The 13,777-nt window shown below is 36.2% G+C and overlaps 2 protein-coding genes across 2 annotated transcripts; one reads left to right on the forward strand and one right to left on the reverse strand.

Annotated features, from left to right (window-relative positions):
* Positions 1-908: 908 nt before the first annotated feature.
* On the forward strand, positions 909-9,880 carry LOC114760427 (protein NRDE2 homolog). Its single transcript, XM_028949684.1, has 10 exons — positions 909-1,478; positions 1,643-2,411; positions 3,188-3,818; positions 4,624-4,795; positions 5,559-5,910; positions 6,120-6,230; positions 7,098-7,443; positions 8,400-8,625; positions 8,960-9,181; positions 9,351-9,880. Exons 1-10 carry the CDS (start codon positions 949-951, stop codon positions 9,493-9,495), a joined length of 3,504 nt encoding a protein of 1,167 aa, XP_028805517.1. The 5' UTR covers positions 909-948; the 3' UTR covers positions 9,496-9,880.
* A 258-nt stretch (positions 9,881-10,138) lies between these two features.
* Positions 10,139-13,336, reverse strand: LOC114760435 (probable LRR receptor-like serine/threonine-protein kinase At5g59680). The gene is made up of 7 exons (XM_028949692.1): positions 12,720-13,336; positions 11,532-12,010; positions 11,283-11,415; positions 11,041-11,109; positions 10,883-10,954; positions 10,730-10,801; positions 10,139-10,617 (listed from the first exon to the last, which is right to left on the reverse strand). The coding sequence occupies exons 1-7, from the start codon at positions 13,334-13,336 to the stop codon at positions 10,383-10,385; spliced, it is 1,677 nt and encodes a 558-aa protein (XP_028805525.1). The 3' UTR covers positions 10,139-10,382.
* Positions 13,337-13,777: the final 441 nt, after the last annotated feature.

A 13,777-nucleotide genomic window follows, 5' to 3' on the forward strand; every position in this document is an offset into this window, starting at 1 on the left:
ATCAGGACATAAGACCTAATTAGGAATTGCTGAATATTGTTAAATAACTATAATGCCCCTCTTTAGTTAAAAATGAAAATTGCTTATTTTATCCCTCTAAAGTCTCTTATTATTAATATTTAGACAAAAAAATATAAATAATTTTTTAGTGTTTGAAATTTTGTAATATAAGTAAAATCTTCAAAATATTTTCATAAAACATTTCAAATTATAATATAAGTAATCTTTAAATAAATATTTTTTTCAGGTTGTAAATATTTATTTTAAAATTTTAAAATATTTTAATTATAATAAAAATTTAATATTAAATCATAATCATTTACATTTTCAGTTGGATCCAACATTGTTTAAATAAATAAAACTAACGTAAATTATAAAAACTGAAAATAAAAAAAATTTATTTAAACTTTACTTATATTTATAATTTTACTTATATTTGTAATTTAACATGTTTTATTAAAATATTTTTAATAGTGTAGTTATATATATAAATTTCAAACATCGTAAAATTATTTATATGTTTTTTGGTCTAAAAAAAATCATAAGAGATGAGGAATCACTTAGAAGAGGTATATTAATCAAATTTTCTTTTTAATTGAAGAAGGGCATTTTGGTTATTTAACAATATTTAGAAATCCCTAATTAGGTCTCATGGCCTAATTAGAAATTTGTTAAAAGTGCAGGTCTAAATCTAAATTTAGGTATTTTGACTGGATTTAATTGGGATTCTCTCTTTAAGCTATAGGGTTTTACATTTAAGAGGAAATATAATATATATAAATTTCGGCACTAAACAAAATTTACATTATTTATTGTGACATTTTTATGAACTAGAAATATGTTTTATATCATACGATTAATTTTTTTTACAGATTTCGAATCAAACATATAACAGAAGGCACGAGCGCGGACGGTGCCTTGCACCAGAGCCTGGACCTGGAGAACGAAATGGAAGAAAAATCGCCCGTGCCGGCGGAAGAAGTGGAAACAACAGTTGATGAACCTAAAGCTTCACTCTTTCCTCTCCTTCCACTCGCTGCCTCCTCACAACACGCCAGCATCTCAGTTCCCCAATGGCTCAGCAACTCCAGCTTCACCGCTGACATTTCCGTCATAAACGACGCCGTTGCGTCCCAGCTCAACCGCGAGGCCACCCAATCGCCGCGAGAAGATCAAGACCTTGAAGATGAAGAAGGTCCCGCTGATAATCAAGCTCAACCGAAGCCATTTTCTTCCTACGAGATTCTGGAATCATCTCCATCTGATAGAGAGGAAGAGCGTGGTAGGGAGAGAAAGGACAAGAAAAAGAAGAAGAAGAAACGTAAGCGTGATAGGTCCTCAGAGAAGGGAGGATTGGATGATTACGGTTCGAGAAAGTCTCGTGTTCGAACTTGGGCTGATGAGACCAGCACCGTTAAAGAATATTTCGTTGATTCTCATGGTGATCCCGATAATTTGGCATTTGGGTGCATCTATAGGTATAATTTGGCACTGTTAAAGAATATTAGTTATTTTTTGTTGATGTGTTCAAAAATATCAAGGCAGGGATTGTCTTGGTCTCTCAAACTTTTCGATTTTCTTGGATGTTCTGTTTTGGTTTTTTGTTTAGTAATGAATGATCATAAGTCTCAAATACATGCAGAATGGATATTGCTCAGTACAAACCTTACAATCCTTTAAAGCCATCTGGGTTGCATGTAAAAAGTTTGTATTGGAGGAATCAAAGGGATTCTCTCTTGGAAAGAGATGGTGATGTTGATGAATTGGATGCTAAGCTGAAAACCTCGGGCCGCTACTGGTCTGCAAAGCATATGGCTTTAGAACGCCATAAAAACTTTAAGCGTATTCGTCTTGTTGCACCAAAAATGTCTGCTGATTTGACCACTGAAGATTTCATACCTTTATCAGACATTAAGACAACTCATAGAGCTGTTGAGAGTGAATCTGTCTCAATGGCTTCAGCGCTTGAAGAATCTTGGGAAGATGAAATGTTCCGGAAAACTCGAGAGTTTAACAAACTGACAAGGGAGCGTCCACATGATGAAAATGTTTGGTTAGCTTTTGCAGAGTTTCAAGACAAGGTTGCAGGAATGCAGCGACAGAAAGGTGCTCGCTTGCAGACTCTGGAAAAGAAGATTAGCATATTGGAGAAGGCAATTGATCTTAACCCAGATAATGAAGAGCTATTGTTATGTCTTTTGAAAGCTTATCAAATGAGAGACAGCTCAGATATCCTTATTGGGAGGTGGGAAAAGATACTTCTGCAGCATTCTGGAAGTTACAAGTTATGGACAGAATTCTTGCATGTTGTTCAGAGAGACTTCTCTAGATTTAAGGTTTCAGAGATTAGAAAAATGTTTGCACATGCAATTGAAGCCCTATCTGCTTCTCGCAGCAAGAACTTTAGGCAGGTTCTCAATTGTGTTCTGCTTCACCTCCTTTTTTTGTTTTGTTTGTTTGATAGTGAATATTGGCCCTCTATTTTGATTGATTTTATTTATCTTAAGTCCATAGAAGTTTCTGATTACTTTAAAATAAATCTTTTGATCCCTTATGTGGATGTGTTTTAATAAATAGGGCAACAAGAAGGGTTGGGGGAGGAGTGTGTAAAGCTGCTGTTTGAGAACTCATTTTATTTGTTTTTTAATTTTGATATTTGTGAGCTGCGAATATCTTTTTAAGGGAAGAAGTGAACAAAATTTATCCTGGAAAATAGTTATAATGGTAAGAATTACAGCAACACTTCCTTTTAACACCATTCTGCCTTCGAGCAAGAATATCTTTATATTTTCTCCTGCATTAAGGTGAATTATCCACGAACAAATTCTCTTCACTTTCCTTTCCGTTATGTGCTATTCCATATTGACCATTAGATTTCCCCCTTTCAACTTTGAAATGTTCAACCAATCAAATTGGAAAGCATCAATTATTCTGCTGCATGTTTTGAGCATTGTGCCTATATAAGTATTTACATCTTAGCATGATTTTTTTCCTGAACATTTTGTAGGTGTATGAATTAGTTATTTGGTATGCAGGAATTCTTGTCTTGGTTATATAACAAGTTTACATCTCTTTTTTTGTGACTGTTTTATGTTGATCCTAATCTTTTTTGTGAATATTCCTGTCGCGGAAGTTTCTGCAATGCTGTTTAAAAGGAAAATCAATTCGTGATTTTGAATATTTTCAGGTTCATCAAGCTGCTGATCCTTCTTCACTGGATCCTGGAATTGTTCAGCTAGAACTTGGTCTTGTGGATATATTTGTCAGTCTTTGCAGATTTGAGTGGCAGGCTGGTTATAGGGAGTTGGCTACTGCTTTATTTCAGGCTGAAATTGAATTTAGTTTGTTTTGTCCACCTTTGCACCTCACAGAGCAGGGTAAGCAAAGACTATTTGAACATTTTTGGAATAGTGAAGGTGAAAGAGTTGGAGAAGAAGGTGCCCTTGGTTGGTCCACGTGGTTGGAGAGAGAGGAGGAAACTAGACAAAAGGTCATGAAAGAGGAGAACTCACACCAAGATGAAGAAGGTGGTTGGACGGGTTGGTCAGAACCATTATCCAAAGTTAAGGAGGGTACTGTCCAAGATGAAAACGAAGCAAACAATGATCTGATTTCTGAAGATGTCCACAATGAAGATGAGAATGAAGATGAAGTCATGAAACAGGAAGATGACACTGAAGATTTGCTAAAATTGCTTGGTATTGATGTTAATGCTGGGGATGATTGTGAAGTCAATGAAACTGCAACCTGGATCAAATGGTCAGAAGAAGAGTCTTCGAGAGATTGTGACCAATGGATGCCTGTTCGTAGGAAATCTGGTAGGCTATGTCTTCATTAGCATTTACGCAGTAATAGTTTTCATTTATAATTCTTTTTTTTTTTTTGGGGTGTGAAATATCCTCTTTTGAAGTTGTGTTTTGCTTAGTTCTTAATTATTGCATGTGATGGATGTAATGAGAACACACTTGCACACACTTATTCTAGAAGAGCGAAGGCTAGCAAGGTGTCTTCCCAAGGGCAGAAAAGAAAATACAGGCTGGTTGGGATAACGAAGGGCATGCTTGGTTTCAGGCTAGAAATCATCAAAACCATGGCTTTAGTGACTACGTGTTTCCATCAAAAGCATGATCAGGGAGGGAGCTAGGCTGTGATAAAAAGGGGCGATCACCCCTCTTGAAAATCTGTAGGTGCTTATATATATAGGCATTAATTCAACTTTTTTCACCTAAAAATTATAATTTGCCCCCGTACACTTTCTTTCTGGCTCCGTCCCTAACCATGATTTTGGTGGTTTTCAGACGTGAAATGAAACATGCGCTAAAAACCAGAGACTTGGAAGAGTAAATTTAAGAGAATTAACTAGGTATTTTAGGAGGTGGAATTTGTAGGGGAAAGAAGGAAGATTTTGGATTGTTTGTGGGTAGGTTAGCCTCTTGGATGCTGGAACCCATCATGTTATTCTTCTTTTCTTGTTACTTATCTCTTTTCTGTAACACCTCTGCTACCATGTCTAGAGGTGAATTCAGCTTTTATCACCAAGAAATACATAGAAATGTAGTTGACTTCATCTGATTGTGTTCTAAATAAATTGCTTACACCAGTACATTGATTAACCATGAATAGGTAAGATCTCTCTTAATTCTGCAACGCATGAGCCTGAAGAGGATGAGCAACTCTCGCGGATCATATTGTATGAAGATGTGAATGAATACCTCTTTTCCTTAAGCTCAACAGAGGCACGACTATCATTGGTTTTCCAATTCGTTGACTTCTTTGGTGGGAAGATATCTCAATTGTAAGTTTTCTTGGGTAAATAGTCACTTCATTGGTTTTATTATAATTGGCCGTAGGAAGCATTCAAATTACGTTCTGACAAGTTATGATTTGGATGTCCTCACCACAACTTTTGGTTTTGGCGAGGTATGCCTTCTGCCAATGCAAGAAGATTAAGGTTTCATGTATGTAAAATGACATGTAAAAACTACAAGGGGGTCCCCTTCTTAGGCGTTTAGGTTTATTGTTGTGTGGTTCTTCAGCATTGTCTTAGTGCTTAGTAGACCATGTTTAATCTTTGGCCCTTTTGCTTCCTGTCATGTAATTATAATTGTCAACAAGTGTCTGATTTTAGCATAATGTGGAGGTGGTGAGGTTGAGTGTAATTTTCAAGATGAGCTTCCACACTTGATGCTGTATTGGAGATACAAAAAGTCAAAAACAACTTTTGGCCCTTGTTTCTTGAACAATGTGCTGAATCTAGCCTAAGCATCTCATAGGTACACAATTTTATATTTGGAACATGTGTGATTATAGATAGGCTAGGACATGCAAGCATCGTTAAAAAGGTCCATAATTAAGCTTAAATATTTTACCGCCGTTGACTCTTTCTCTTTCTCTCTCTCTGTCTCTGTCACACACACACAATTTATCATCTTTTGTTACGTCCTAGATTTCTCTTCTCTTCTCTTTTTGCTTTTTTTGGCTATTGCTGGTTGCTTATGGCATAATAAAATGTCTTTAGCAAGTTGATGACATTTTTCTTTCTCATATTTCCCTGATAGGATTTGTTCAAACAGTCCAAGTTGGGCAGAGACTAGCCTTAGCTGGGAGGATCTGCCAGATTCGATATTAGAGAAGTTGAGATATATCCACAATGTTTTAACAAAAGCACAAAGCAATTCTACTGCTTTCAGTTTTGAATTTCTGTCAGGCCATTCCTCTAGGAGTGCTGATATGATGAAGTTTCTCCGGAATGCTCTCCTACTTTGTTTGAATATTTTCCCACGTAATTACATCTTGGAAGAAGCTGTTCTTACTGCTGAAGAGCTATATAATACAAAAACAAATCCTTCTAGCTGCTTGGTTACCCCATGTCGAGCTTTAGCAAAGTCTCTCTTAAAAAGTGATCGAAAGGTACTCATTCTCCTACCTAAGACTTTAGAATCACAATATTTATCTGTTTGTTATTTCACTGTCTCTGAAGAAGACGGGAGATAGAAGGTTTTGCTTAATGAGCTTTATGTGCAGGTTCCTTTTTATCTTCTTATTTATAGCGTTTTTTGAGTCATATGACCAACTTCTGACGATGCATTTGTCTCTGTGTGTGTATTTGGTGACTGTAGGATGTATTGCTATGCGGGGTATATGCAAAAAGAGAGGCTAACTATGGTAATATTGATCATGCAAGAAAAGTGTTTGACATGGCGTTGTTGTCCTTAGAAGGGCTTCCAGTGGTATGTATAATGTTTTCTGCTTCAAGCCTTTCACATGATGGGCTGTGTTAGATATATACATGAGAAATAATGAAATATTCGTGGGGAATCCTCCTAACAACTGAAGCTCTTGGGATTTGTTTTTGTTTCTAATGCATAGATGCAAACTGGTCAATTTCAGTGGCTTTTGGCTGTGTATTTTAATCCTTATATCAAATCAGTATTCGATCTTTAAATTTCTAGCTCCAACACATAGCTTGTGTGTGAAAGAGTGTGAATCCATATATGCTGGTTTAAAACAAAATGATGATATTTTGTTGGATAGTTTTTTTTGGCATGATTTACTGTATGATTAATAGTTTTCCCATCACATATATTTTGCTTCTATAATTTCATATTTCAAATTAACCTAAAACTATTGTGCACTTCTGAAATTTTTTAGAACTAGCATAGGATATACTTTTCATACACTAGATGATATCAATGCCTAATTAAAAAAATAATTGAAGTAAACATTTTCAAAATTGGCTGTTTTAATGAAGGTATAATTCCTCTATAGAACGGTATCAAAATTTACCCCTAATGTCAATATCATTTCTGCATATATAATGCATTTTTTGCAAAAGGAAATTAGCCCTAATCTTGTTTTTGTCTGGCCACATAGATTGTTGTATGGAACTAATATTTAATCCTTGCTTGCCATGTACGTGTGTTGGTCTCCGTCCCTGAGCTAATGAAGAAAACGTTTGCTATGTCTAGGTGTTGTTTTTGAAACTCCTTAATATTATCTTATAATTCTTTGAATCTCACTTAGCTCCTTAACATCAGTATTTACTCCTTGACTTACCATAATTTTTTGATATTGCTTTGGTTAACTGCATGGAGTAGGAACTGCAATCAAGTGCTCCTCTTCTATACTTCTGGTATGCGGAGGCAGAACTTGCTAATGCTAATGATTGTGAATCTTCACATCGTGCAATGCATATATTATCATGCTTAGGGAGTGGTACAAAATATAGCCCATATAAAAGTCAACCATCAAGTTTACAACTGCTCAGAGCCCGCCAAGGGTTTAAAGAAAAAACTAGAACCGTACGGTCATCTTGGGTTCGTGGTGTAATAAATGACCAATCTGTAGCTCTGATTTGTTCGGCGGCATTGCTTGAGGAGCTTACCTCTGGGTGGGATGCAGTAGTTGAAGTTTTTGATCAGGCTTTTGCAATGGTTCTTCCAGGTTATGGTTCTTCAGAACTTGGTTTTTTATTTTTTTCAGAAATTAGATAGCAGAATATACATTGTTTGTTGGAAATTTCTGATATTTTCCTCCCCAAATCTGTCCCATAGAGAGTTCTCTTTGTTACCTCTATTAACTAGACATCTCCCTTTTGACTTGTTATGACGAGATTGACTTTGAAAATTTATGCCTTCATGGTTCATTTTCTGTCCTGTGTAAAATATCAAGAGGGAAACATTTATTTGCACTTTTTCATTAATTTGGTTGGCACTTGATTTGTTCTGATGCAGTGATGCATGTCTGCTTCTCCTAATGTTTTACGAATTTCATCAATCTCTATTCTTTTTCCTGGTGCATCTCATCCTCTAGCATTTGGACAAACAGTTAAAAAAATTGGATTAAAATATTTGATTTACAGAATAGACAGTGTAAATCTTTGATGATCATTATTATTATAGTTAATACTCCCTCCGGTTCAAAATATAAGTTAAACTTTGTTGGAGAGGCTTGGTTTTTTTTATAAGATAACATTCACTTTTATCTAATCATTTAATGAGTTTTTTCCAATTTTACCCCCAGATATTCTTTCTTTTTTGATTTATTTATTGCATTTTTTTTAACTTATTTTCTTCATTAATAAAGGTATATTTGAAAAAAAAAAAAACTATATGCCTTACATATTTATTGTTTTAAACTGATTTTAACTAGTTTCTTAATAAATGTAAATGGATAAAGTTTAGCTTATAGTTTGAACTGGAGGGAGTAATATACAATTAGGTAAGAATCCAGGCAGTCGCTGAGTGTTACAATACAAACATTCAACTTTGGCATATAATGTGGGGCGGTTTATCATATGACTATTCAATCGTTCCTGTTGAGCTAGTAAATGATATTTATAGCATAGCAAGAATTGATGCTGATTCATGCTAATTCGTTGCTTATTACGTGACTTGCAGAAAGGAGAAGCCATAGTCATCAACTTGAATATTTGTTAAATTATTACATAAAGATGCTTCAAAGGCATCAGAGTCTAGCAGATCTGACCAAAGTTTGGGAGTCCATTTCTCAGGGCCTTCAGATATATCCTTTCAGTCCGGAACTTCTTAAAGGTGTAGTGGAGGTTGGCCATTTTCACACAACTTCTAATAAATTGCGGTGGATGCTAGATGACTTATCTAAGAAGTAAGATCTTTGTTCTTCGCACGTTATCTTTCCTTGAAGTTAGCCTATTTTAATTAAGCAGTTTTTAGTGATTTTATTTGATTTCTTTTTGTTAAGTTTATTTTTCCTTACTTTTTTTTAAGCTAAAGCTTCTCTGTATTTACGCTTAGTTCTAGTGTTCTGCTTTTATTTTTTTTAAAGGTCAGCTTGAATGTTCTATTTGGAGAGGGATAAGTTTACGTGAATAATATTTATATTTGATAAGCCAGAAATGTGAATGGTATCTACTTTGTTTGTTAGAACTGTGAATCATACTTAAATAACCATTCATTTCTTTTTTAACTGCACTTTTCAGGAAACCATCAATTATTCTATGGCTTTTTGCATTGTCATTTGAGATGTGTAGAGGTGGCTCACAACACAGAATCCGTAGGTTGTTTGAAAGGGCACTGGGTAATGATGTGCTTTGCAGCTCAGCTGTACTCTGGCGTTGCTACATTGAGTATGAGATGAATGTTGCAAGCGATCCTTTTGCAGCTCGACGTGTTTTCTTTCGAGCTATCCATGCCTGCCCGTGGTGAGAGCTTGTCTACCAAATATGGCATGAATAACCAACAAAAAGAAAACTAAATAATACAACTAACTGAATATAATTCTGACTCTCAAACCTCCCTAGCATTTGCTGATTGACTTTTGATATAGTGCGTTCTTAGTTATTACTAATTAATGACCTTTTCTGATGCCAGGTCTAAAAAGCTATGGTTGGATGGCTTTCTCAAAGTGAACCCTGTACTTACTGCAAAAGAGTTATCAGATCTCCAGGAAGTTATGCGAGACAAGGAACTGAATCTGAGAACAGACATATATGAAATCCTTTTGCAAGATTCATGACAATTGCTCGTGTTACCAGAATGTGGTTCTCGTGTTCCTTGTTAATAAAGTGCGTCAAATTGTGCCGGCCTCCGCCAAAGTTTTGTACAATTTTATAGTTCAAGTAATCACAAGATAACATGTTATGCTCATAGTATGTTAAACATTGTAACTAAAAGATAGCTGTCCGGCAAAGCAAAATTTGAGGGGACTTCTTTGAGTGGAGAATTATTTGATCTGATTGTGGTTGAAAATTTGAAATCATATCCCCCCCCCCCCATTTTTTTTTTTTGCTCTCATTGACTGGGTTGGGTAGGAGTAGAGCTAGTTGGAGAAGCAGGCCTTGTATAGGAAAGCAGATTCTAACATGCAAACTAGCAATTTAGTACATTATTTTTTCCGTCATGAGGTCCCATCTACCCTGTAAGGTATAGTTTTAGTAGTGTTTTTTTTAATAATATTAAAAAAAAAAGTCTCAAGTATCCGGTGTTTTATGTTATTGCAACATCTACCCTTATGTCTTGCAAAACTATTTCATAGATTGCTCTAAAGATTTAAAACAAACTAAATACAGTCAATGGAGCACCGTAAAGGAGGTTCAATACGTTTCGAGTTTGTTAATATTCAGTCAATTAACTTGTTTATCGATATCAAACTCATGGCATAACAAGGCCCAAACGTAATAAGGACACATTCACAAAAGGCACAGCCGATGAACAGCAGGATTTGCATTCTTCAACGAGATACTCATTAATCTCACAGATACCTATGATCGATCAGAAACAACGGCAAAATAAATCAACAACGTAACAAACTCCCTTTTAACTAGTGATTACTGATTAGCATCTCCATCTGAACTAAAGATGAAGCCATTGCTTTAATTCTTTTACATGCTGCAGAGGAATTTCCTAGAAGTTCTTTAGCTGCAGAAACAACAAAAGCAATGACAGAGTAAGTGTGGTTGTGGATGTCAATGTCATCTTCCTGCTCTGTGTGCCACCTGATTGAACACCTGAACCAGCAACTGGTCCTTCAGCCGCCACATATGGCGGCATTCCAGTCGACGGGGTTTCATGAGAAGGGGTTGAAGGGGGTGGCGGCGGCGGCGGACATGACATGCCAGATAGGCAATTACCTGTCACACTGATAGATGAAAGAGTCATGTTAAATTAACAGCTAACATACCGAACAAGGTAAAGAGAAAAGCACCAGAAAATAAAGTTGTGCAAAGAGCCCATGGTACAGATAAACTCACATTAGTTTTAAGTTTTTATTTTGAGACAGCGATTTGGGTACGGTTCCACTGAATCTATTATCTGCTAAATTCCTGGTGAAACATAAACAAGTAATGTCAAGCTCATTTCAAGTTGGAAGTACTGCATTATTTGCTTGTGGTATTGGTACTCACAGCAATTTCAGTTTCGGCAATGAACCAAGAAAGCTGGGAATTGGTCCAGACAAACTGTTATTATGCAAATCACTGCCATTTTTACAAACAACCAAAACTTCAGGAGACAGACAGGCCACATTAAAAATAAGATGTTTTAGTGTTCCATTGCAACTTACATTGTCTCCAGGTCAGTCATGGAACTAAAGTCCGGCAGTGGTCCTGATAAGCCAAAGCCTCCAAGATTCCTGTTTCACGCCAAATACAAAAGGCAACACCATTCGATCGATAGATATATTGCCACCAAAAAAAATTTTCTGATCGATATTCATATATCTAGAAAAGAAAGCCGTCTGTGTGAACAGTGCGTCTCACCAATATATTTTCCCAAAAAAAAAAAAAGTCAAAGTACGAGGTTTACAATGTGGTGACACGTGGGGAGGCATCAGAGTTGCATTCCAGCCACTCCCAGGAAAATGAAGAAGGAAGGCAAGGGTCACCACTCCATTTCTGAAGCACATCCAGATTCTTCTGTAATACAGCTAATCCTTCCACTACATTTGCCAGAAACAGAACCAAACCATCTCAGAATCACAGATGACAGCGGGAAAAAAAAAAGAAAAAGAAAAAAAATAATCCTTAAACAGTTTAAAGTAAATAAAAGCCAAACCATCGTCACTGTCGGTTCCATCAGTAAGTACACCACTAACAGTGTAGACTTCATAGGCATTAAGCAGAGGAGGAAGATTGGAACTTCTATCTGCAAAAACAGTCACACTTGTGTTTGAGTTCGCAGTCCTGTTTGTGATGCGCAGCTCCGATACAGCTCCAAAAGGAGGGACTAAAGGTTGTGAATAAGGAACTTGGTTGATCTCAACTTGAATGGATCTCGTTTCGTTGGAACGAAGGCGAGTGACTTCAGAGAAGTAGGCTGTGATATAGATAGGTTGGCTTGTGGAAGGAAGGTCTGTGTTAAGAACAATGCCCCATAAAGTTCCTGTAGTTGTAGTTGCAGTTCGAAGAACAGAAAGAGGTGGTTGATCTTCTGCTTTGCTCGCGTCAATGGATGGAGCTTCGTTTACCAAATTTTCCACTAACACAAACCCACCTTCTGCTCTCCAGATCCGATCGTAAGCATCATCTGGATACCTATGATCGGTTTTCGTTCAATCATCATTCGTTAACTTACAAATAAATAATAAAGTAAATTACATGGACATTCCACAAGTTCTGCGAATATTACTTACATTCCTCCCTCTTGAATCAACACAAAAATTATACTCTTCCAATCCTTAATATAAGACTTATTTAACTAATTTGATTAGATTAAAGAAGTTAGGTAAGTTAGTTAATTATAAGAAATATAACATGTACTACCTCCGGTCCTTAATATAAGATCCTGTTTGACTTTTATTTTAGTCCTAAATATAAGACCCCAATCCACTTTGTCTCTCGTATTTATACATTTGTTTCCAAAGTAGCCCTTCTAACAATGATAGTTCTAGTCAATACACTTAATTAGCAAGGATATTTTAGGAAAGATAACACCTATTTATGATAAATAATTAACTCAACTTACTTTCTTAATCTTTTCAAATTAGTCAACTGGCTCTTATAATTAGGACCGGAGGTAGTATTTTCTAAAACATCATAATCATCTTTCTTAATGTCCTTCTTCTCTCACTCACTTGATTATAGTTGAGAGAATATCCATAGGGTTAATTTAGAAAAAAAATTAATAAATAAGAAAAATAGATCTTATATTTAGGATCAAAATTAACTTAATAATTAATTCTTATATCAAGTACAAGAGGAATATATACTATAATGGTAGTAAAGAGAGATCATAAGAATATACCTAGTGCTGAAATTTGCACCAGCGTTGGCTCTGTTAGACAGGAAGAGAGCACGCCCAGAATCAACATGACTGTACATGCTCATCTCTAAGCTTCGAATCTCCAACCCAGAAATGAAAGGAATCTGATCCTTAAAGATCTGAGCAACACAAACGCTGGTCGTGTTCTTCTTGGTAACATAAATGGCCTCATGATACACACCTCTCAGGCTCGAACTGTTGACAGTGGCCCAGAAATTGCCATCAAAGTGAAGGTCAAAGGTGGGAGGAGAATCTTTGCCGTCGTAGTTTCCATAGAAGAAGCTTGCTCGAACCAGAAGCTTCTGTCCCTTACTGACGTTGACGGTGTAGCAGTTCTTCCTGAGGGTAGGGAAAGCTCGGAGAGTGGACATGGCGGTTTCGCTCATGTAAAGAGGGACTGTGCTGGTGTATTCAACGACGTGGGAGTCTCCGTTTTGAACGTAAGAGTCATCGGAGTCCCATGGGAAGATGTCGCCGTCGGTGAGAGAAGAGTTTGAGCCACAGTCAATGCTGATGAAGGTGGGGGATGATGACAGAGAAGGAGTTAGGGTTGTGAGAAGGAGAGAGAGAAGGAGAAGAAAGACGTTGTGGATAGCCATTGTTGATGTTGTTGCTTGGCACGCATGCTTGTGCACGACGATGCTTCTATTTATACAAGCTAAGCTTTTGCTCGTTTTGACTTCACCGCAGCTAACTTAATAGTTGGGTCCCATTATCGAGTGATCTTCCTTTCTATTTTCTCAAACGTGTATTAAAATCCAACCCTTTTACCAATAAATTATTAGTTAAGATTGTAAGTAATCTTAGAGAAGAACACAAATTTAAATTCTGATAAGTATATTAAAGAATGCACCGCCGGGAGAGGCGAATAATGAATCCATTTTCTTCTCTTGTTTTCTTTGTAATAAAAAAGTTAATCACAACAAAATTTTCAAATAAAGCATTTCTTTTTTTTTTTTTTTGGAAAAAAGGATCAATCCAGTAGTTGACTGTGCATGGTTTAAATTATTATGACTAATCAACGGCACTAATTGTGCTTA

The sequence above is a fragment of the Neltuma alba genome, unplaced genomic scaffold (genome assembly GCF_004799145.2).
Source record: "Neltuma alba isolate B1F8T4 unplaced genomic scaffold, ASM479914v2 tig00010978_pilon, whole genome shotgun sequence".
Lineage (NCBI taxonomy): Eukaryota > Viridiplantae > Streptophyta > Magnoliopsida > Fabales > Fabaceae > Neltuma > Neltuma alba.

Excerpts from the sequence above, each read along its gene's own strand:
- LOC114760427 (XM_028949684.1), top strand. The coding sequence starts at position 949 with ATGGAAGAAAAATCGCCCGTGCCGGCGGAAGAAGTGGAAACAACAGTT. Across the intron at positions 1,479-1,642 it reads GCATTTGGGTGCATCTATAG|AATGGATATTGCTCAGTACA; the intron begins GTATAATTTGGC and ends AAATACATGCAG. Across the intron at positions 7,444-8,399 it reads TTTTGCAATGGTTCTTCCAG|AAAGGAGAAGCCATAGTCAT; the intron begins GTTATGGTTCTT and ends CGTGACTTGCAG.
- LOC114760435 (XM_028949692.1), bottom strand. The coding sequence starts at position 13,336 with ATGGCTATCCACAACGTCTTTCTTCTCCTTCTCTCTCTCCTTCTCACA. Across the intron at positions 12,011-12,719 it reads GGTGCAAATTTCAGCACTAG|GTATCCAGATGATGCTTACG; the intron begins GTATATTCTTAT and ends AACCGATCATAG. Across the intron at positions 10,618-10,729 it reads AATAAAAACTTAAAACTAAT|TGTGACAGGTAATTGCCTAT; the intron begins GTGAGTTTATCT and ends TTCATCTATCAG.